This window comes from Pseudorasbora parva, chromosome 1 (genome assembly GCF_024679245.1).
Source record: "Pseudorasbora parva isolate DD20220531a chromosome 1, ASM2467924v1, whole genome shotgun sequence".
Classification (NCBI taxonomy): domain Eukaryota; kingdom Metazoa; phylum Chordata; class Actinopteri; order Cypriniformes; family Gobionidae; genus Pseudorasbora; species Pseudorasbora parva.
Window position 1 is genome coordinate 15,440,909 of NC_090172.1, and position 24,100 is coordinate 15,465,008.

The window sequence follows — 24,100 nt, forward strand, 5'->3', positions numbered from 1 at the left end:
ATTTACGTTAACCAATAAAGAGACGTGTTTTGTACCACGTGACCATACGTATCAGGAAGGTGCGTCACATGCCTGTCGTGTGACGGAGAACGGCGTTTCAAACGTACGTTCTGGTCTAAAGTCGCGGCTTTTTTCCGTTTAGTAGTCAAGGCACATTTTATAATATTATAGCGTTTTAAACTTGTTGGCGGATATGGCAGATGTCAGAGCGTTGTGCGTTTTTCAAGAGCGGGTGAAATCTTTGTTCGGCTCGTTGCTTGATGTCCTGCTGGTTGACATTACAGAAGCGTATAGAGAGAGTTTCGCTGACAGCATGTGCATACAGCAATGTAAGTGTCTTATTCTGACAACAACACAACTTTTCAAAAGCGGTATTTTAATTTTTGACAGTTGTGAATGTTTTTTTTTTGTGGTTATTAATAATTGTAGTACTTATTGTATTTAGGTGGTATCTTATTTATGGTTAAACTGAATTGTTTTCAGTAAAAATAAATAATAAGTTAAACTTTTGAAATAAATCCGGCAACACAACAAGTAAGTTAATCAAACAAAAGGCATTGTCTAAAAGGGATAGAATTCTGTAATTTACGTTACTCGCTGTGATGTATTTTCAACGCTGTATGACATGTCACATGTTTTACCAGTGTACTGTGATGCTTTATCATACCAAAATATTTCATAAAACTTGAAACCATCACCATTACAAATGACCCTATTCTTTATATAAGTAATAATAATTATTCATGGGCTATGGGTACACTAACTACCACAAAGTCAAATGAGGTGACTTCTCTGCACTCATCAAGAACAGAAGCAAACATGAAAAAGTCGTTACAAATTGTTTATTGAAGACTGCAATACAGGACTGAAGAGGTCTTGTGCACAGAAGTTCTGCCAGATGTGTTAAATATTACTGTAGTGTCTTTTGCAAATGCTTACCATCATTTTGACCAACAGAAAAAAGGTATATTGTATTTTTCTGTTTAAGAAATTATGGTGTAAAGAGGTTGGACATGTGACAGAAGAGAGGGGATATCGTCTGAGAAATTTAAAATTTTTTAAAAAAAACTCTACACCGCATTCCAAATTATTATGCAAATGATATCCTTCTATGATTTTCATAATTTAGTCAATGCAAATGACAGTCAGTATAATTTTCAAGTCATTAACCATTAGGGTATAATTCAAATTTAATTCAACAAACCTCCTAATGATAACAGTATTTATTTCAAAAATAAAAACTGAAAATGTACTGTTCCTTATTATTATGCAGAGTTGAAACATTTTATTTTTTATCTATTTCAGTCAAAAACATCCTTACAGGGCAAGTTACATCTTAACATACGACCCCTTCTTTGATATCACCTTCACAATTCTTGGATCCATTGAACTTTTTTGTGAGTTTTTGGAGAGTTTCTGCTTGAATTAGTTTGCAGGATGTCAGAATAGCCCCCCCAGAGCTGCTGTTTTGAGGCGAACTGCCTCCCACTGTCATAGATCTTTTGCTTGAGGATGTTCCAAAGGTTCTCAATATGGTTGAGGTCAGGGAAAGATGGTGGCCACACCATGAGTTTCTCATCTTTTATGCCCATAGCAGCCAATGACAGAAGTATTCTTTGCAGCATGAGATGGTGCATTGTCATGCATGAAGATGCTTTTGCTACGAAAGGCACGGTTCTTATTTTTGTACCATGGAAAGTGGTCAGTCAGAAACTCTACATACTTTGCAGAGGTCATTTTCACACCTTCAGGGACCCTAAAGGGGCTTACCAACTTTTGGCCCAAAACATGACTCCACTACCTCCTTGTTGACATCGCAGCCTTGTTGGGACATGGCGGCCATTCACCAACCATCCACTACTCCATCCATCTGGTCCATCCAGGGTTGCACGACAAGACTGTTTGAAAATTAGTCTTCATGTATGTCTGGGCCCACTGCAACCGTTTCTGCTTGTGAGCATTGGTTAGGGGTGGCGAATAGTAGGTTTACGCACAACTGCAAGCCTCTGGAGGTTTCTACACCTTGAGGTTCGCGGGACTACAGAGGCACCAGCAGCTTCAAACGCCTGTTTGCTGCTTTGTAATGGCATTTTAGCAGCTGCTCTCTTAATCCGATGAATTTGTCTGGCAGAAACCTTCCTCATTCTGCCTTTATCTGCACAAACCCATGTGTGCTCTGAATCAGCCACAAATCTCTCCACAGTACGATGATCATGCTTAAGTTTTCGTGAAATATCTATTGTTTTCATACCTTGTCCAATGCATTGCACTGTTTGACTCTTTTCAGCAGCAGAAAGATCGTTTTGCTTTCTCATATTGCTTGAAACCTGTGGTCTGCTTAATAATGTGGAACATCCTTCTTAAGTATCCTACTTTTCCTTTAATTGGGCTCATCTGGCAAATTAATTATCACAGGTGTCTAAGATTAATTTCAGTGCTCCGAAGAGCCCTGAGACACAATACCATCCATGAGTTTAATGAATTTATTTTTATTTTTATGTTTATCACACTTACATCCAATTTGCATAGTAATTTGAACGTGTTGTAGTGTCACTTGACACTTGTATCTTAACTCTGTAGCCTCATTTATTTATATTCATATTAATTTGTAGAGCTTTTGACAGTATAGTTTCAAAGCAGCTTTAAAGAAAACACATTTCTACATTACAATTTAGAGTAATCTGTCATCAGAGGTGACGGTCAAAGTAATGTCCGTATGTAAAAAATGTACAGTTCTTATATAGTTGTTAGCATTAGAGTATGCTTTTCTTAATTTATGCTTTTGGTTGAAGAAGGTTACTATTTACTGTTATAAATGACATAAAAACATAAAGCAAACATAAAAGAAGCAACATAAAGCAAACATAAAAAAAAAAGATTTTGTGTTTCAAAAAGAAAAAAGGTCATCCTTTCACACAGTGAAAAAAGGTCACAGTGAGTGAATAATGGTTGGGCTTTCATTTTAAGGTGAATTATCACTTTAAATAAGATTGATCATAACTGAAATCTTAGTAAATGCAAGGGCTTCAATAAAATAAAGTAATGAACTGGAATGAAATGTCATAATTTATACATTTTGTGCAGTTGGTCTAAAATTCTTGTTTTGCAGGTGCACAGTGTGCCAGTAATCGGCTAGAGAGCAGTGACAATAAGGTACATTTGTGTGGTCTATTTTAACATCCCCAGTCCTGTTCTGACACTCAGTTTTCATGTTTTCAGATAGTTGTTCATATGTTCCTTGTTTGTTCAGGTAAACAGCCCACTTTTCTTCTGGAAAATCCTCCAGGTCCTTTACACCCATAAATCGAGTAACCGAATATGCTTTGTGGTAATAAAAATAGACCTAAAAACAAATAAATTACAATTCTTTCATAATTTACTCAACCTCATGTCATTCCCACCCCGAATGAATTTTCTTCATCTTCGGGACACAAATGAAGACATTTTTTAAAGAAATCTGAAAGATTTCTGTACTTCCATTGAAAGTAGTTAATTGCTTTGACTGGTTGTAGGTTTATTCAATTAAGTGCAGAGGCATTTTCTTTCCTGGTTTGTTTGAAACACACCCCATAATCACAGCCCAGGGGAGCAGTATCAGACTAGAATCTGTATAAGCTGAAATAAAAATTAATAAAAAATGATTACATTTTCTAAATTGAACTAAAACATTTTAAAAACAATTAAAAAAAAAAAAATAACAACACAAAAAAGACAAAACAAAATAATTACTACAACTTTTAACCTCTTAAAATCCGAGGACCCTGTACAGGGACGGGAATGACATCGCCATGTATATACTTTCCATTTTAAATGTCTGTGGAGGAGCTATGATGTCATATGTGGTACCATTTGAAAGCTTAGAGTCTCTACTTTCTGTAGATATGCACCACTTTGGCATTTGTTTTATTTTGGTGCAATTACCGCCTGGATTTGTCCTACCCAAATTGAAAAGCCTCCCATACACACATACAGTGGTCTAGGTTCAAAATGTTGGTGTCATTTTTTAGGAAACCCTTTAAAGTTACATACAACACTGCTAAAAGTGATAAACATGTATATGTTGTGTAAGCTGCTATTACCCCCCCAAAAATTAGGCGCTTTTTGATTTTTTTATATAAATTCATTCTTGAAAATGTGTAACTCCGTGTGCTTGTGTGCTCTAGGACCCTGCAGACAGTTTGGGCTGCTTCCAGCTCGGGCTGGGCGATAAAACGATAACGATAATTATCATTATATAATTTTCCTCGATAAAACAATAAGAACAGTTTGATAAATTCTCGATATAATGCTTATGCGCTATGTGTAATGCTGCGCATGCGTATTGCAGACTGGGCTTCTGGGTGCTGCACGCGCTGTTGTTTACAGTCAGTGGCTGACAGGCTTGGAGGATCGGAGTGAACTGGAGCGAGAAAAATGAGCAATAGTGAAGAAAATGCAGCACTCACGACCAGCTCGGAGGACACAGATATCGTTGACAAGTTAGTTCGCTCAACTTCAGTGGTTTGGCGATATTTTGGCGATCCCACCCGACATAAAAAAGAACAACGTGCGTGGACTGCTTATGATAGGTTCACCATATAACATGTAAGCCCAACACAGCGGTAAATCTATAAACTACATTCACGCATAGCCAAGGCTTATTATTACCTTGTTAGTTGTAGTGGGTGACTTGCAAGCTAACGCTACCAAACTATAATCACTAAAACATCGGACTTGTACATCGCTATCATAATTGTTTGTCTTTGGTGATGTATTAATGACTCAGCATCGCATGTATCAAAAGAGAAATAATCTCATCCGATGTTTAAAATGAATAAAATAGACTAGACAGCCCTTACTGGAGATCCACAAATACTGAACTTTGCTCTCTCCCTCCTCTCACGACCATTCCACTGTCGGTGAGGTGTATGTGTGTCGGTGAGATGGGTGTGTGTGTGTGTGTGTGTGTGTGTGTGTGTGTGTGTGTGTGTGTGTGTGAGAGAGAGAGAGAGAGAGAGAGAGAGAGAGAGAGAGAGAGAGAGAGAGAGAGAGAGAGAGAGAGAGAGAGAGAGAGAGAGAGAGAGAGAGAGAGAGAGAGAGAGATATGCACGGTGGACCAATCCACTGTGGGGCAAGAGAGGGGGGACTCAAAATGTTTCTTAACTTAAAATGCTTCTTTTTTTTTTTTTGCCCGTTTGCATTTTTTTTTGTGTTTTAATACTTACACAATGCTTACCACAATTAATATTTTAATAAATAAATCTACCTCAGTTTTAATAAATTGTTCACCTGTTTGGGAAGTGTTTGTCATGTTTTGACAATAAAGGATAGTTTAAAACCACAGTTAACTGTCTGTTTTCTACGTCTTTTACTCAGGAGCAAAAATATGCCTTTACATTTTAAAGTAATAAAGATTTTACATTTATCGCGATATCGATATCGACTGATATGGAAAATTATATTGTGAAAAATTTTTTGGACCATATCGCCTAGCCCTACTTCCAGCATATATAATTAATTTAAAGCTACACTGTGTGATTTTTTCCCCCCCATCTAGTGGTGAAAAGGTATATGACCATCCAGTGAATAATAATTTCTGTTCCTCTCAATTCTGATTTAGTTTTAACTCCTACGGTGGCCAATTTAGTCCAGGATTAACATGGCAATCCCCCTCTTCACATTCGACACATCGAGTGTTAAAACGCGAAAGGCGAAGCTTGAATTTACGGGGATTTGTCCCTCTTTGGCTAATGTACTTTCAAGATGGATGGGCAACATGGCGACCAGCATTCGAACCCCTCACCCGTATGTATTTTCAATGGCATATTATAAACTTACGAGAATACTTTATTACTTGAAAAAAGTAAATATACATTAATGAGCACATATATTTTTGAAAGAACTAAGTGTTTTTAGCTAAGAATAAACTAAAAAAGTTACACAGTGTAGCTTTAATGACACTGGGATATTGCATTTATATCATTGTATATGGTGGGGGGAGGGGTGGTTGAGGGGGATAGCGGGGGAGGGGGAAAAGGGGGGGTCATCCCTTCAGACGCATTTGAATAAATCTTGCATACAACATGACACAGACAAACTTCTTTTTTCCACTATTTTCTATAATTTAGTGTAAATAGCCCAAACTGTCTGCAAGTTCCTAGAGCACACAGGGCCTGAGTTACACACTTTCAAAAATGAATTTATGGGGGTAAAAAATCAAAAAGCGCCTACTTTTTGGGGGGGTTATTACAGCTTAGACAACATATACTTACATGTTTATGACTTTTAGCAGTGTTTTATGTAACTTCAAAGTGTTTCCTGTAAAATTACACCAAAAATTTTAACCTAGACCACTGTATGTGAGTATAGGAAGCTTTTCAATTTGGGTAGGCCAAATCCAGGTGGAAATCCCAAAAAATGGCAGCGGTTAACTAAAATGAAAATGAAAGCAGAATTAAATTGAATTCAAAATTTTAACGCAAACGAGTGTCTCAGCGATGATGCCCTCCAACATAGTTCTAGCATATATTTCTTGATAACTAAAACTCACAGCTTCACTATTAGGGAGATGCTGGCAGGTAGTATTAATTCACACGCAATAAATCATTAATGCATTCATATACATGTAATCTTTATTGTGCTACTTTATCTGTATCTTATTTAGAATGAGCAGAAATCTGAGAAATATAACGATCATAAGTCAAAAGAACTGATACAAAAGCTGTTATGTAGGAGCTATAACCTTATGGGCTGTCCTGTACACAAGAAAATCCATGTTCACGTCTCAGCTCAAGGTTCAGGTTTATTTGTTCATTAATGACGTCCTCAGCGACTAGTCGACTTGACTTTTATCACATAAATGTCGACTTTTAAAAATTGGAAAGTGGTTCCACCCCTAGTGTGTTCACTGAAAGGTTATCTCAGAAACTGAAATTGTTTCTTCTATGGCATCTATTATACAGCAAAAGACCCTTTTGGAACCTTTATCTTTAAGAGTGCACACAGTCTGGCTTAAATTATATTTCTTTGTGCACAGTCTGCATTAGCTTTTAAGATCTAACTTGAATAATATTGTAGTCGTCAACAGCTGTAAAGGAGAAATCCATGTTCCAATGTGTATCTGATTTAATATTATAATTGCATTATCATAATATAAAACTTTCTTCAATTTTTAATTATTTTTAATTGTCTTTGTCCTATAGTGTCAGCAGGACAGCGAAGTCAGAGTGGAATCTGAAGAGTCCCAGCCATTAATGAGCTTTCAATGCAGTGACCCAGTCACTCCATTGCAGTTGACGAATCTGAGGGAATCTGAACAGCAAGAAGCAGCACCAAACCAGTCAAACACCCTGAAAAATCTCAATCCGTTTCCAGTGCCGGCATCATCTCCTATATTAACAGAACTGTTAAAACAGAATGACTTACAGTTAGCCATTGGAGAAGATAAGATACAAACTACAGCATCCATAAATGACAAAGAAATTCAGACATTTCCAGAGATTCCCAACATAACTGTCGGAAAGCCTGAAGAAGAGCCGCTGACTGTTGATGATCATCAGCTGGAAACTTTGGACACGACTGAACCAGAGCCTGAACAAGTCATTAAACAAGAAAATGAAGATGTTGGCGTGACAACTGAAGAAGAAAAACTAGAAATTGGATGTCAAGAAAAGACGCAAGTGTGTGAGACCTCAGGTGAAATTCCTCAAGCTCAGCTGAAGCCTGAAGAGGATTTGTGTGCTCACTGGAATCAGTCTTCGTTAGGGGTTTATTTTGACCCTGTACAAAGCCAAATACTCCAGAGCAATCTTTTAAATGTAGAATCACAGGAAGGGCTTACACCTTTGCAGAAACTGGACAACTGCCGTAAGTCTGATCGCTCTTTAACGCCTCGACTCAGGGGGTGTTTAAGACCTTGCTTTGTACAACTCCAGAGGGCTGAAATACTGCAAAGATCAACCGGCCAGTCTAGAAAACTGCATATTTGCAGCATCTGTAACAAAATCTTTATTTACAAGAGAACCCTAAGGAGGCACAAACGCTTCCACACCGGCGAGAGACCCTACGGCTGCTCTCTCTGCTCCAAGACTTTCATCCTACGAAAAACCCTTCGTCAGCACAAGAAACTACATTTAAGAAGACCGTACAGCTGCACTCAATGTGGCAAAAGGTTCAAACACTGGAGAAAGCTACGCATCCATTGGCGTTCTCATGCCGGAGAGAGTCCATTCGTATGTAGGCTCTGTGGGAAATGCTGCAAGACTCTGAAGAGCCTTGACCGGCACCTGGCTTGCGTTGACCACAACTGACTAATCGAGAGAGGAAACGCTTGTTTTAAAAAAAGATGATTTAGCATTTATGTGTGATTATTGTAGTAATATACCATTTTGTTTTTGAAGTATTTAAGTTGTAAAATAAATAAATGGGTTGTATGTGTTCTTTATTCATTTAATTGTTTCTTTTAAATAAGTAACAAACTTACATTCAGTAAAGAATATTGGCCTTTTTTTTATGTATGTATTGGGGATTTCCTGGCCAGTCCACAGAATACACTATAACAAATGTTTTGGCTCAAGACAAATAATAAAAAATATAATGCAACATCTTTTTGAGTTATGACTACTTCTGATGAAATTGTTCAACCAACAAACTACCCTGAGTTAGAGGGAAATAAATGTTTACAGCATGATATATTCAAATGATGTAGTTAAACTTACCTTCTCACTGGCACAGTGACAGTCATTGCTAACAGGACAACAAATGTTTTAGTGGAATACATTCAATACTGTATAGTAACTGTAAATATTACTGTTTTAGGGCATAACAGTTTAGGACCCATTACCAGTTGTGAAGAATGAAGACCAAGAGTCAGGAGTGCAATTAATTAAAGAAACATTTACTGAAGAATAGTTTTCAGTTTGATCAGCAGAAGCCAGCTTTAAGTCTCACAAGGAGTTTGTAGGCTGCGCTCTCTCTACTCCAGGTTTTTATACAAAAAGTTTCTCAACAGTTATACTGTTTTCAAGGTCTAGTCACGTCATTGCTGCAAGTTGAATGATTCTGATTGGCTAAGAGAAAATAGACAGTCATGGTAAATTTCCAAACATTGTCAGTTAATTAGATTCACATTTCCATAGATCACATTGATGCTTTCAGCCTGGAACTAGGCACATAGTGACCTTCCAGGTCTGGAGCAGGCGCTAGCTTGTCCAAAACATATTGTCACTCTCCCTAGGATACCTGTTGTACACCCTCAAAACTAATCTGTAATGTAGAATACAACGCAGATACACATTATCTCCAAGGTTAGAGTTGGTTGAGCTTCAGTTCTGACCAGAAAGTTTCACAAAACATACTGATATAAATGTGCTTTCTCTCAGCGGTACAGAGTATTCATTATAACTCTTTAGTGTTTCAGTATATATAAAGATTTACAGTGGCAGCTCAGATGTACAGTAGCATTTAAAGGGGTACTTCAGTGCTGGGAAGATGAATCTGAATTTAAACTGGGTCATCAACGTAGCAGAAATGTGAAATTATTTTTGAATTTGGTGCCTTTTAGACTGAGAAAAGACAGAAAATGTATTTTTGTCTCATGGGGTTGAAAGACAACAATTCCCAGAATGCTTCGCTGCCCTGTGAGGCCACTCCCAAAGCCACCTACTAGATTACTGTGACTGAGTTTGAGAAAAGACACTACAATTAAAAACTGAACATGTCTGTTCAATATAATGAGGGAGTCAACGCGTGAGTGTGACAGCACTGAGCACTACCTGCAGGAGTGAGATTACATTTAAAATCATGAGCTGATGAGGTAATCGCGACCACATTCGTGGCATACGTTCACAACGCGTGTTCAGTCTGGCGCGTTTTCAGTTCATGCCTTTGGAAGCTTAACTTTCATAGAAATTAATTTGAGAAGTTAAAACACTTACATTGCACTCTGTCTCAGCATAGTTCAGTTTCCATGAATGCCTGAGGCTGCAGCTGCAAGCCGAGTGCTGTGAGTGCGATCTCCCATCCCCCATGCGCGGGTGTAAAACATGAGGAAATAGCTCCCTCTGCTGGCTGTAGTCTTTAGCCTTTGGCCAAACATTCCTCCTATGACGCAAATATCGTCAACTTGCATCATTGGAGGAATTTTTCCAGAATTTTCTTAGATTTAGAAGTAACAGGTATAAGTTTGTATAATTTTTTTTTTCATAATCTTGTATAACTTTTTAGAACTGTTTTTTTTTTTTTTAAATACAACTTTACAATAATCTGTGGCAATTCTCCTTTAAAAAAAATATCTAAACTAAAAATCTAAACTGTGCTCCAAAGCAGTCATATTTTATTGCAGCAGTCAATATTACATATTTTAGGTTGACCAGGATTTGAGTCCATTGAACAACAAGTAGATAAGATACATTATGAACAATACTGATCTAATGACCATGATATATACTTTTTATTATGTTGGACTTGGTGTACTGTTTTCCTAGAGTGTCCACTTAAGATGTGCACAGCAACTGATAGATACTGTAATATTACTTTAATTGGAATAAATGTAGACACACTGCAAATGCATCTCAAATGTCTATGATGTGAATAATAGTGTTTCTCACAGCATTTACTTTCCCTCAAAACAAAACTATGTTGAACATACCAACCCACCACCAGCATTAAAATGGTTATATATATATATATAAGGTAAGAGACACAATATATTGGTCACCATATCAGTATTGGCCAATATGTTTCTTTTTAATGTTATTATTGATGGCCCGGTAAGAAAATCTATTAAGCCTTTAAATAATGGATTATTTCCTTCAGCTGAGACACTTGTGCACTGTTCGCCGTGATGCTTTTGAATTGCTTAGAATATGATTGGAATCACTTCAAAAAAGAAAATACATTCCAACAGAATTTAGTGTCATCTTCTGACTTGACTTCAGCTATATGCTGTTAGCAGTGGCGGCTACTGGTCTGTCAGAGAGGGGAAGCTCATTTTTGGCCAATTGTCTTATTTATTTAAAAGTAAATTCTGCCCTACGGTCCTTTTCAAGAAAATGGTCTTTTACCCTGTGAATGAATGAACGATCTAAAAAAAATATTAAACTCTGTAAAACTGAAACAAGGAATGTGGTGTATAATTGTGTGAAATGTATGATGAAAATCAAGCAATTTCGCCAAGCAAATATCAAAGAAATAGGTTGCAGAAGTTTTTATTTCGACTGAACTTGAGAAATCCGCGATGGGACTGAGCGCGAATAGCTTCAGTGATTCCTTATAGTACAGAATCGCTGTCAGTCAAAAGGAGATGCAGAACCTCCAATCAACACGCAGAAGCTCGGAGTCCGGGCCAGCCCACTTCCCATTCACTCCCAGAGACGCTGAGCGTCCGTGGGCGGGACATAATCGCAGCGTTTATCCAATGACCGTCTAGTTTCGAAGCGCTGAAAAAAACCGTTCAAAGCAGCCCCATTGAAGTCAATGGACGCTGGGCTTCAATAGGGAAATGCACTGTGACGCTGCGGGAATGTATGAGAAGGAAATCCGAGTCAGCTGACCTGCTATATGTAACTGATTCTGAACGAACTCGTCTTTGAGATGAACGTTTTCTAACGCATTTTTAGTCAATACAATGTTAATATAATAGTACATATTTGACCATTAATTTTATGACATTATAAGGGAAGCCGAGCTTCCCTTGCAGTCTTAAAGAAATCGCCACTGGCTGTTAGATGTATTAATGGCCGATTGTGCAATGTCCAAATTGGGATCTATGTTTTTTTGTTGTTTTTTATTTTGCATGGAATGTTTGAAAAGGTGATTATTGTTGACTCTCTAATATATTACCACCATTGTTTACCTTTGTTAATGTAATAAAGATGCTTATGCACAAGAATAAAAAGGGTCTTGATTCTCAGTCTACTTTATGGACTTGTTTGGAAATCTGATGATGTTTTGGCACATATTTATACAGAAATATAGAAAATGGGGTTCACAAACTTTCAAGCACCACTATAGTTTTCAGCAACTATAAAATTATTATTGTATGTGGAAGAACCATAAAACGAGCACACTCTATTGTTTGTCTTTGTACTAATTTTTATAAACATTTATTAGAAAACAAGTATGTGAGTTACAGTACTTCACTGTCACTTATTATTTTGGAACATTTTTATTTGTATTTCTTTTTTTCACTTAAAAAAACAAAACAATAGTTTATTATACAAAATCAAACCATTTTCTCAAACATATCTGGGGTTTTAAAGCCATTATGTGCTCAAATTTTAGGGACTTAAAAGTGTTTAGGGACAAAAATAGAATAATTTTAAAGCAATTCTGAAGTTGAGAGTCAAAATGTCCTTAGGCTTTCTTTAAATTAGCAGTTATTGTGCTTCTTGATCTCACTGGCTTTCATTAATGCTTTAATGGCTCTCGCCCTCATTTCCAGCTCCAATAATTCCAGCTGCTGAGCAGACGGCTGCTCTGTTGGAGCTGCGGGACTATTTTCTAGCGTGGCTGATTTATCCAGTGATGCAGTCCTTAAATCTTTACTGGGTTCAGAGGATGTCAGAGCAAGAATTTCACTGACGCTTCTATCGATGTCCTGCTGAAGCTCCACTTTTGGCTCAGCTGACTGAATGACTGCAGCGGGAGGCAGAGGTTCATCTCGGAGCACTGATTCTTCAGCTTTGATGACTTTATGACCTTCAATGTCACTGTCGTCAATTTCTGCATTGATGCTGAGAACATCACTGTCTTCTCCAGAACCCGCACCTGGCATACACACAAATGCACACTTTCATTCAAGCCTGATTTTCACTCATTAAAACATTTAGAAATAATAGTCTAAAATCTATAATTCATAGTTTTCAGTCATGTGACTGTGTCAGAGCCCTGGAGGGCAAAACAGCCATATAACTGCAGCACAGTTATATGGCTGTCCATTTAAACAACAACAAAACAATGTGTGATCAAGATGCAAGTTTTGTGAATTTGTGATACATATACAGCACCTGCTGCAGTATTGCAGTATTTCAATCACTAAAAGTGAGACTTTTTAAAACACTTAACGTAAAAAACACTCATAAGGTGAGTTGTACCGATAAGGATTAAATTAAGCATTGTTAATGCTAATCAAGCATTTGTTGATCTGGATTTTATTTTAAATCGAGTTGTGTGACACCACTTAATTTTAAACACAGATTAACTACACAGAAAGACTGATCGGGATGGCCAGGCTAAATAATCCTTATAAGTGCAACCCAGCCTTAAAGTGCCTTAATGTACTATAAAAGTGATATTAAAGATTAAATTCAGCTTACACCTTTTTGGTGATGCATACTATATACAGGCGAGCAGATGAGCCAAAAATATGAACGCAAAATGTTTTCTTTATAATGGTTTTCGATGGGAAAACATTTAACAGGAGACCTCGTGTTGCATTAATATTCTGTGTTTATTTGCTTACCTGTACAATGCAACATAAATAATGAAGACTTCAGAAGCAAAAGCCCTTAAATCCGTCTGACGTTTTTGTTAGGCTTCCATGCCTAAATTTCCACCTTAAGTACTGGTATTTCTGAATGGGCTGAGCCTGGGATTTAGAGGGTTTGAAGTAAAAGTTTTTATAAAAATATTGTTTAAAAGTATTTTAAAAAACACCTACATTTTGGAAGTCTTGGGGTAAGCAGATAAACATAAAAATTTCATTTTTGGGTGAACTATCCCTTTAAGGACTCAGAATTAGTATATTAGGCTGCTGTCACTTTAAGAGCTAATGCACAGATCTAATGATATCTTTTCTTTCTCAATTGCTTACGTTCATGTTTACCATTACCGTGTTTATGAGGATACTCACAATGATAATGGCATAATAATGCAGGTACACCTTTTCCAAAAGATCAATAACCTTTTATTTCTAAAGACTATTTATAACGAAAAGCATTTGAAACACTCCAAAAAATGTACTTCAGCATATGATATATAGCTTAATTATCCACAATTTAGGATACAATATATATATGTATGTATATATATATATATATATATATATATGTATACATACATACATACATACATACCCTTCTCAAAAAATTAGCATATTGTGATAAAGTTCATTATTTTCCATAATGTAATGATACAAATTTAACTTTTATATATTTTAGATTAATTTCACAACAACTGAAATATTTCAGGTCTTGTATTGTTTTAATACTGATGATTTTGGCAGTTGGCATACAGATTTTGGCATACACCAAAATCTCAAAAAATTAGCATATTTCATCCGACCAATAAAATAAGTGTTTTAATACAAAAAAAGTCAACCTTCAAATAATTATGTTCAGTTATGCACTCAATACTTGGTCGGGAATCCTTTTGCAGAAATGACTGCTTCAATGCGGCGTGGCATGGAGGCGATCAGCCTGTGGCACTGCTGAGGTGTTATGGAGGCCCAGGATGCTTCGATAGCGGCATTAAGCTCATCCAGAGTGTTGGGTCTTGCGTCTCTCAACCTTCTCTTCACAATATCCCACAGATTCTCTATGGGGTTCAGGTCAGGAGAGTTGGCAGGCCAATTGAGCACAGTACTACCATGGTCAGTAAACCATTTACCAGTGGTTTTGGCACTGTGAGCAGGTGCCAGGTCGTGCTGAAAAACGAAATCTTCATCTCCATAAAGCTTTTCAGCAGATGGAAGCATGAAGTGCTCCAAAATCTCCTGATAGCTAGCTGCATTGACCCTGCCCTTGATAAAACACAGTGGACCAACACCAGCAGCTGACATGGCACCCCAGACCATCACTGACTGTGGGTACTTGACACTGGACTTCAGGCATTTTGGCATTTCCTTCTCCCCAGTCTTCCTCCAGACTCTGGCACCTTGATTTCCGAATGACATGCAAAATTTGCTTTCATCCGAAAAAAGTACTTTGGACCACTGAGCAACAGTCCAGTGCTGCTTCTCTGTAGCCCAAAAGTGGCTTGACCTGGGGAATGTGGCACCTGTAGCCTATTTCCTGCACACGCCTGTGCACGGTGGCTCTGGATGTTTCTACTCCAGACTCAGTCCACTGCTTCCGCAGGTCCCCCAAGGTCTGGAATCGGTCCTTCTCCACAATCTTCCTCAGGGTCCGGTCACCTCTTCTCGTTGTGCAGCGTTTTTTGCCACACTTTTTCCTTCCCACTGAGGTGCCTTGATACAGCACTCTGGGAACAGCCTATTCGTTCAGAAATGTCTTTCTGTGTCTTACCCTCTCGCTTGAGGGTGTCAATGATGGCCTTCTGGACAGCAGTCAGGTCGGCAGTCTTACCCATGATTGCGGTTTTGAGTATTGAACCAGGCTGGGAGTTTTTAAAAGCCTCAGGAATCTTTTGCAGGTGTTTAGAGTTAATTAGTTGATTCAGATGATTAGGTTAATAGCTCGTTTAGAGAACTTTTTCATGATATGCTTATTTTTTGAGATAGGAATTTGGGGTTTTCATGAGATGTATGCCAAAATCATCAGTATTAAAACAATAAAAGACCTGAAATATTTCAGTTGGTGTGCAATGAATCTAAAATATATGAAAGTTTAATTTTTATTTATCATTACATTATGGAAAATAATGAACTTTATCACAATATGCTAATCTTTTGAGAAGGACCTGTGTGTATGTATGTATATATATATATATATATATATATATATATATATATATATATATATATATATATATATATATATATATATATATATATATATATATATATATATAAAATGTAATTACCGTATTTCCTCAAATAAAAGCCTGTAGTCAAATAAACGCTGGGCCTCTGATAGTGGCCGGGGGGCGTGAGAAGACCTACAGCTGTTAGACAGGTTGCTCACGTCACATCTACGTCGTCAAGCTCAGTCTGAGCCTGCGCAGTTCGCTCAGGCATCAGGAAGTGAGTGCTCCTTACTGATCACTTTCCGCCGTTGAAGTCAATGTGATAGCTCTGTCCATTTCTTTTACTGTCTATGGCTAACGTGCACAGGTGATGATTTTTATTTTAGTACATTTCACCAAAAACCACACTACAAAAGAATCGTTTAAAACTCAGTAAACCTTGGCTTGATATTATTACTTGTGACATGAGAACAAAATATGCACTAAATTAATGAACTCTTAAATATTTCCTAATTTCACTAAACTTTAATGTCGTGATTTATTTATTTTATTAAACATGGATCTTTATTTAAAATGGCTAATTTCTGCTTTTGTAGGCTTATTCAGTAAATATAAGCACCTAATTTGTATGTGCAAACTGGGGGCCGGTGTGATGAGACGTCATGCTTGGCTAGAGTCGCCGAGAACTCGTTCATCTTCGGATGCGGAGCTGCGCGCTGAGTTACAAAAAATGCGTATTATGTTGTTGTATGGTGATATTTTTGCAAATGTTTCTTAAAAAAATCAATGATATTTGTCCACTGGAACAATCACTTTAAATTGAAAACGGTTTACATAAAGCAATTATATTTCAAACAGATGAAATTAGAAATACAGGCCTGCGCCTAATAAAAGCCTGTTACAAATAAAAGCCGGTTCCCATCGGCAGTTCAGGTAAATAAAGGCCCCTTTCTTTATTTGAGGAATTACGGTATGCACAAACTGAACTTGAACATCTCTGAGGAAATCTAGATGAGATTTTGATACAGCAAGAGAAAACACATTGATGGCAAAAAAGGAGATTGTGTATTGCTATCTCTACAGAAACGTATGTGCCTTTTTAGCACAAAGATTTAACTGAAGAATTACCTTACATTCATCAAACTTCAGTGTAGCTCTCTGTTTATACTCGACGTGTCCGCACGAACATGAGGGTGCGCACGGCAAAAATGACGTCAACGTAGCACGTCAAATTTTGTAACTTTCAATGCGGCTCCGCAACCGAAGAAGCTCGAGTTCCAGGCCAATCTGGCCGAGCATTACATCTCATCACCCAGCTGCACGTCGAGTATAAACACCTCCCCAAACGGACAAGGCGCAGTCCCGCGCGAGAGACGAGGAAAACAAACAAGTGTGCAAATATTATCGCGGCCGGAAAAATTAGAGCTCTTTTTTTTTTTATTGTGCGATTAACTGATTTATTGACTATCGCGACAGGCCTACATGTGTCCACTGCAGCACAAATAGACAAGAAAGAGAACAGAATTCTTCGTGTGCAGCTCTGTGTGTGCACAGAAAATAGCATTCAAGTTCTGAATTGAGTTCTCGTTCGCGTCTTTGTGTGCTCAAATGGTTTAAAATCACTTGAATGTTTAAACTGATAGGACCTAAAACATGCTAATGATAAACTTTCACTCAATGATGGTTAAGCTTTGCAATTAATCTAAAAATCACGTGCCTGGTCTGAGCGGATTACATATCAACTACGATCCCTATACTGGACATTGCACATACTGTGATGTGACCATTACGCAGTGTTGATAGACAGTCCTGGTAGGCTCTTTTCCATTACCAGTACCAGCTCAACTTGATTCGCTTTTCGCTCCATTTTCCATTATAGTATAGTACCTCCACAATAGTACCTGGTCGCCATAGCGACGCCGCTGGAAAACTGCCACAACGTAATCTTCTACGAGACACATACCCACTACCCGCACACACACAGGAAATCGAGTGTATGCTTTTGATCCTCGGGATATTGCTGTTTCTCACAGCAAGAAGACAAATGTTGTTTTAAATCTCTGGCCAAACTATTTAAAAATGGTGGGGTTATTCATGATACTCTGTCTGGCGCGTGCAATGATGACACGGTGAATAATGATGATTATCTCTGAACAATCAGCAGTCTGCCTTGTTTTCACATCACAATTTAGTATCGCCTCTGCTCGCTCAGAATCTCGCTGGAGGTCATACGGAGAAAAAAACAGTATCTGGAAGCAGGTACGGGTACAACTTTTACACAGTGGAAAACCAAACAAAGGCGAGTCGAGGCAAGTCGAGCTGGTACTGTGTAGCAGAAAAGCGCCATAACTGATTACATGTGATCTGGATTACATAATCAGATTCCAATTAAGTACTAATTTAATTTCCAATTAAAATACTAATTTTAAATTTACATGCAATTAAATATGATTGCAATTCAACAAGCCCATATAAAAATAGGCTTTTTTAAAAAGGAACATAATAAAGTAGCGGGGGATAATCAATTAATTTTGAATAATTTACTGACATTGTGAATATAACATGTAATCAATAAAAAATAACTAGTCTGATTACAAGTATTATAAACCATATAATCTAATTACAAGTACTTATTTTTTTTATCTGAATCTTTTACAACCCAGCACAGCCATCGCAGATGCGCACAGCGCAGTATCAATGCTGAAAATATACAACCTGAAGCCCTAATCAATGATGAATTATTTACCTGTTTTTTCTTCGGTTTCAGGATTTTCTCTCAAAGAGGAAGTGGAATCCACATTACTGTCCTGCCTGTAAATATTAGTAAACACATTATTAAATTTCAATAATAAATTTAAATTGTAGTTTAATAAATAATTGTAGGAGTTTTGACTTACTGACTGTCTGTTAAGTTTGTTCCTTCAGGTGCTGAAGTGACTGATAACTCTTTACCTTTACAAACAAACAATATAATAAAGCCTTTATCACAAAATAAAGATACCAGCATAGATTTATGTTGCATAAATATAAGTAATCATGAAGTCTCAGACAGAAATTACAAGCAGCACTGTGAATGAAAATCAAATCAAAAGTGATGGTATGCTACAATATAAAAATACAGATGTATATTCACTGTTATATGCATACAAATCAAACTACTGCAAAATATTCATATATGAACAAATATGTAATAAGTTTAGTGGGACCAACTCAATTATATAATTTGCAATGCTTAGGTGAGCCAATGAAGGAAAGCCTTCAGTAATGCTGAAAAAAAAAACTAAACTAAAACACTAGTTTTGAGGAAACCCCTTATAATGAAATGGCAGTCTGTCCGCTGTTCTTCAGCATGTTTGCCAGAACTAAAACAGTATATTTATTAATGGTACACTTTCATCAGTAATGATGTGTGTGTGTGTATGTATGTATGTATATATATATATATATATATATATATATATATATATATATATAAATTCACACACACACACACACACACTATTCGCTACTAGATATACTACTACTAGACATAGATGGATGTAAATCCTTTCATTATAAAATGACATTTTCTTTTTGAACTTATAAAACTTAACATGTTATGGTTAGAAAGGCGATTTCTGATTCTCAAGTCATCAGTACATGAGTCCCCAATGGTGTGTGAGCTCCCAAGATCTCTTCACATTGTACACAAATGGTTGTGTGAGCAAAGCCATTAACAATTATATTGTGAAATGTAACGATCATACTGCTATTATTAACTATTATATAAAATATCATTCTAAATATACCATCTTACCACTCTGAAATCAAACAGTTTTGTAGAGTGGTGTGATGATCACAACCTTGATGTAAATGAAAAAATAAATGATGATTTTTGATCCAAAGTGATTGGAGATCACAATTCAGTACTCATTCACGATGTTCCCATTAAGCAAGTGTCTTCATATAAATATATTGTGTTTATACTTATTGTTCACTGACATGGTATGCCCATGTTGAAAACCTTTGCTCTAGGTTAAAACAGAGAATGCATTGTGAGAAGGCTCAGACTTTATGGTGTTAGTAGCAAGATCATCTTTTTGTTCTATAAAGCTGTCCTGAAGGACACGGAATACATCTATGGTATGGTAACCTTACAGCACAGTTAATGTCTAGACTTACATGTCTCATTCTAATGGCAATAAAGATAGACAAAATGGCCATAAAGAACACTTCTATACCCAGACTTTGTATTCAAATGCAATGCTAAGGGACAAGATTAAAAATGCTACAACACATTATCTTTTATGTATTGTTTTAAAGGTAATTCGTTTTTATGATTCATGTGATGCAGTGGCTGCTTTCTGAGGACAAGACCAATTTCCTTTTGGGACATTAAAGTACACCTTAATCGTATAAATTGCATTTAAAATGATCACAACTAATAAAATGAGGACACCTTAAAGGGGGGGTGAAATGCTGTTTCATGCATACTGAGCTTTTTACACTGTTAAAGACTTGGATTCCCATCCTAAACATAGACAAAGTTTCAAAAACTAATGTTGGACGTTTGATGGAGTATTTCTGTGTTAAAAATACTCCTTCCGGTTTCTCACAAGTTTCGGAGTATGGGTCCACTTGACGTTAATAGAACGGAAGGTCCTTGTATGGGCCGTACGGGCTCTTCTCCCGGTGCGCGCGCACAGCTGCTCTCAGCTGCAGATCCAGTCCTCCGTGAAGACTTATGTCGTGTGCCGCGCTCCACTCTATTCCTATGGGTGACGTCGAGCGACTTCAACGCTTCAGCACAGCATTCCGGGAAGGCAGCGCTACATTTGAACCGATTTGAACACAGAAATTACGGGAAGCTTCAGAGCATCGCTTCAGTCACGTCTCAAAGTGGATTTCCACGGTCACTGCTGTCACAGGACTTAACCAAATCATACCAAAGAAGTGTGTTTTTGACGGAGCGGTCCCAGCGATAAAGGTTCGGTTTGGAAGCAGCCGGTGAGTAAATCTGCTTCAAATGTCTCTGCTATTGGCTCGTCGCGTGAGTTGTTTGGTTTGTGTATTTAGACACAGGTCGAAATTCACACAGAGTGAAGAAGAATCTGATATTTACCCTCCAAAATCTCCAGCATATGAATCTCAGAGAGCTGCTGCAGCTGATCAGTAAACGACACGATCGCGTGCTTCGTCATTCAAATGCGCTAACGGTTACTCCATTGTTGTTCTATGTATAACGTTACACTAGTCTGACTCTGACGTGCAAAACCGTTTTGCTTGCTACTTCTAAGGTCTAGTCGCATACAACAGTCCATAAACTGAATCATGTCCTCATAAACTGCTTGTAAAGACACAGAAATGTTGACAGGCCCCTAAATACAGTACATACCACAGAGACGGACGTCCTGAAGTTGCCGTTTCTCCTGTTCAATTTATTTCTGCCTCAGATTTGATTGTGGATCATTATCTGTATTAGCCTATGGTATTAGCTGAGATAGCGATGGGTTTCTCCACGCTTGAGGACGTCACCGCTTTGTTTGCGATCGTCATTCTTTAGCTCCGCCCACACGATACGCCTCCAGGCGCTCGGTTTTTTCCGGAAAGACTCGGTACAGCCCATATTTCTTTTATAAATATGATAAAACTAAAGACTTTTCGGAGATATGAAGGATACAATACTACTCTATAGGTACTCAAGATTGACATGAGATTGACTGAAACTGAGTGTTTCACCCCCCCTTTAAAACACAACAAACATGACAAGAGAATGATCAATGTTTGGTTTGTGTATTTAGACACAGGTCGAAATTCACACAGAGTGAAGAAGAATCTGATATTTACCCTCCAAAATCTCCAGCATATGAATCTCAGAGAGCTGCTGCAGCTGATCCCAGCACAGTTTCTTAATCTCATTAAAAGAACAGTCCTGCAGGAAACAACATTGTGTTAATTATAACAGCCAATAAAAACCTTTGATGAGCACAAGACCAGGTGAAAATGTTTGAGTATTCATGTGATCCAGTGGTGCCTAACTTAATCAGCATTGCTACGACTTCATGTCAAATTTCACAGTAAAACCTAACAAATGTCCATACTAATATTTTTTTTTAATTGACTTATGAAATGCTTCATTATTTTCACATGTGATGCAGCAATATACATTTTTGTATGCATTAATGGGTTAGTTCACCCAAAAATGAAATTGATGTCATTAATGACTCACCCTAATGTCGTTCCACACCCATAAGACCTCTGTTCATCATCAGAACAGTTTAAGATATTTTATATTTTAGTCCCAGAGCATATGCAGTTTATGCACACTGTACTGTCCATGTCCAGAAAGGGAATAAAAACATCATCAAAGTAGTCAATATGTGACATCAGTTAGTTAATTAGAATCTCTTGAAGCATCGAAAATACATTTTGTCCAAAAATAATTTAAAAAATCCAATCTTATTCAGCATCAGTCTTCTCTTCCGCGTTTATTTTCAAACCTCAAATAAAGATTTCAAACGTCCATGAATCAGTGAATCGATCAATGATTCAGATCGCCGATGTCACATGATTTCAGCAGTTTGGATCACATGTCAGGTTCTTCAGGTTTGAATACAAATGCAGATTATTTTTGGACCAAAATGTATTTTCGATGCTTCAAGAGATTCTAATCAACCAACTGATGTCACATATGGACTATAAGCTGGGACTAAAATATAAAATATCTTAAACTGTGTTCCGAAGATGAACGGAGGTCTTACGGGTGTGGAACGACATTAGGGTGAGTCATTAATGACATCAATTTCATTTTTGGGTGAACTAACCCTTTAAATGGCATGGCACCTGTATCATACATATTTAATTTTTGTGACAAATTGGTCTGATATCAGCTTCATATTATTGTGGAAATATTGTCCTTGCTATATGATCTTAGTATCAACACATTCTGTCACATCTGGGGTCCGTTCTTTGCACCTTGCTTAATACTGAGGTAATTTGAAAGATCCCAGATCTAATTTGGTTCTTCAAACGAATTTGCAGATTGGATTAAAATATCTGGATAAATTAAAAAAAAGATTACTGAAGATCCCTGAAGAGGGCAGATACATCGATACTCAAAACCATGATCAGCAATGCAGTGATGGGCTGGCAACAGCAACGGAACGACATCATATAATTAAAAAAGACACCTGGCAAAAAACTTGAAAGAAAACCCATTTCCAGACCTTTATAAAGAAACAGCCAAGCAACCAAAACAACAGAAAAGTTATAATAGATAAATGAAATGTACACCCAATTATTTATATTCATGATTTTATAGTATTTGTACACCCTTTACCTTTTACTTCAATGTTCTAATTAGCAATTTGTTTAATTTTTTTATATTTTGTATTATTAAATTTGAAGCATATTTGTAATGTGAAAGTATTAAAGTTTCTTAAGGGTCAAGATCAAGTTGACTGCATCTTAATCTTACATGAAATGAGCCTGCTCCCGAACAGGTTTACGGACCTGTTGCTATGACAGCAAGTCCAGGATGAGCATCGAGGAACCAAACAATCCACGATGATGCCAAATCGATCAACAATCAAATCCAGCTGAGTTAGCAACATATGAAGAACGGACCCCTAGTTCTGACAATATATATTTTGCTAACTCCACCAAAACAAACACACAGGCTCATCTGCTCAGTAGTGTAATAATGCATTATGAATGTCAGCAAAATAATGATACCTTAAGTTCATCCGGCAGCATCTTTTTGAGTTTACTTTCTCCCAGCACATTAAAACACTGTTCCAGCATCTCCTTGCGGTCCTGCATGTAAGCACTGATGGGCTTGAATGCCTTGTTGAGGTCCAGTCCACCCTCCTCCAGATCACTAGGCTCATGAGGAACCTCTGGCTCCTCTGGCTCCTTTTAAAATGACAAATAATAATAAATAAATTTAAAAAAAAACTCAGTGACTCTTAGTAGAAAGACTAATGCGATACTGTGAGACTAATGTCAAGTTAATCAGCGAATCACACTGGACGGTTTTAGCCCTGATTTTTTACTCATCGTCATATTTTGTGAAATCACAGAAAATGCCCATAATCGGTTGATGATGGTTTTGAATACTTGAATATGATGCCCATGAGATATTTGGCATGCTAAATATCTGGAACTCTCTGCAATTCAAAATCCTGCTGTGTGAAATGTGTTCAGACTGAAAATAACTGTGTATATGTTATAATACATAAATGGACCATGGTGAACATATTTAGACAGTTTTGTCATCAAAAACGGTTTTGTCATCAGACAGTTTAATGCAGTCACTCATCAACGACAGCTGTCACAGCTGCTTGGCGCAACGCTCGTTCCAACCTTCAAATGTGTCTTTAAAGGAAGTGTGTGTAAGATTATGGCCAAAACTGGTACCGCAATAACTTTCAAATAACAAAGTGAGAGAGCCGTGCATCCCCTCTCCCCCTCCCCCCTGACTCGAGGTTGCCAGATA

General features: G+C 37.3%; 3 protein-coding genes across 3 annotated transcripts in view; 1 reads left to right on the forward strand and 2 right to left on the reverse strand.

The window, feature by feature from the left end:
* Positions 1–24,100, reverse strand: part of LOC137055543 (E3 ubiquitin-protein ligase TRIM39-like) — a 440,141-nt gene that overhangs the window by 279,774 nt on the left and 136,267 nt on the right. The window lies entirely within an intron of this gene.
* On the forward strand, positions 61–8,641 carry LOC137055391 (zinc finger and SCAN domain-containing protein 5B-like). The gene is made up of 3 exons (XM_067429167.1): positions 61–329; positions 3,110–3,153; positions 7,182–8,641. The coding sequence occupies exons 1-3, from the start codon at positions 194–196 to the stop codon at positions 8,286–8,288; spliced, it is 1,287 nt and encodes a 428-aa protein (XP_067285268.1). The 5' UTR covers positions 61–193; the 3' UTR covers positions 8,289–8,641.
* The window catches only part of LOC137055625 (caspase activity and apoptosis inhibitor 1), a 41,367-nt gene continuing 29,202 nt past the window's right edge, over positions 11,936–24,100 (reverse strand). The window contains exons 5-9 of the mRNA XM_067429504.1: positions 23,338–23,514; positions 21,451–21,535; positions 18,522–18,576; positions 18,371–18,435; positions 11,936–12,747 (exon numbers count right to left, since the gene is read on the reverse strand). Coding sequence (XP_067285605.1) covers positions 12,350–12,747; positions 18,371–18,435; positions 18,522–18,576; positions 21,451–21,535; positions 23,338–23,514 — 780 coding nt within the window. The 3' untranslated portion in view covers positions 11,936–12,349. The remainder of the gene's footprint in view (positions 12,748–18,370; positions 18,436–18,521; positions 18,577–21,450; positions 21,536–23,337; positions 23,515–24,100) is intronic.

What these genes read in the sequence shown, in the direction of transcription:
- LOC137055391 (XM_067429167.1), top strand. Translation starts at nt 194, where the DNA reads ATGGCAGATGTCAGAGCGTTGTGCGTTTTTCAAGAGCGGGTGAAATCT. An exon ending in CAGCATGTGCATACAGCAAT is followed by an intron (nt 330 to 3,109) that starts GTAAGTGTCTTA and finishes CTTGTTTTGCAG; the next exon opens with GTGCACAGTGTGCCAGTAAT. An exon ending in TAGAGAGCAGTGACAATAAG is followed by an intron (nt 3,154 to 7,181) that starts GTACATTTGTGT and finishes TTTGTCCTATAG; the next exon opens with TGTCAGCAGGACAGCGAAGT.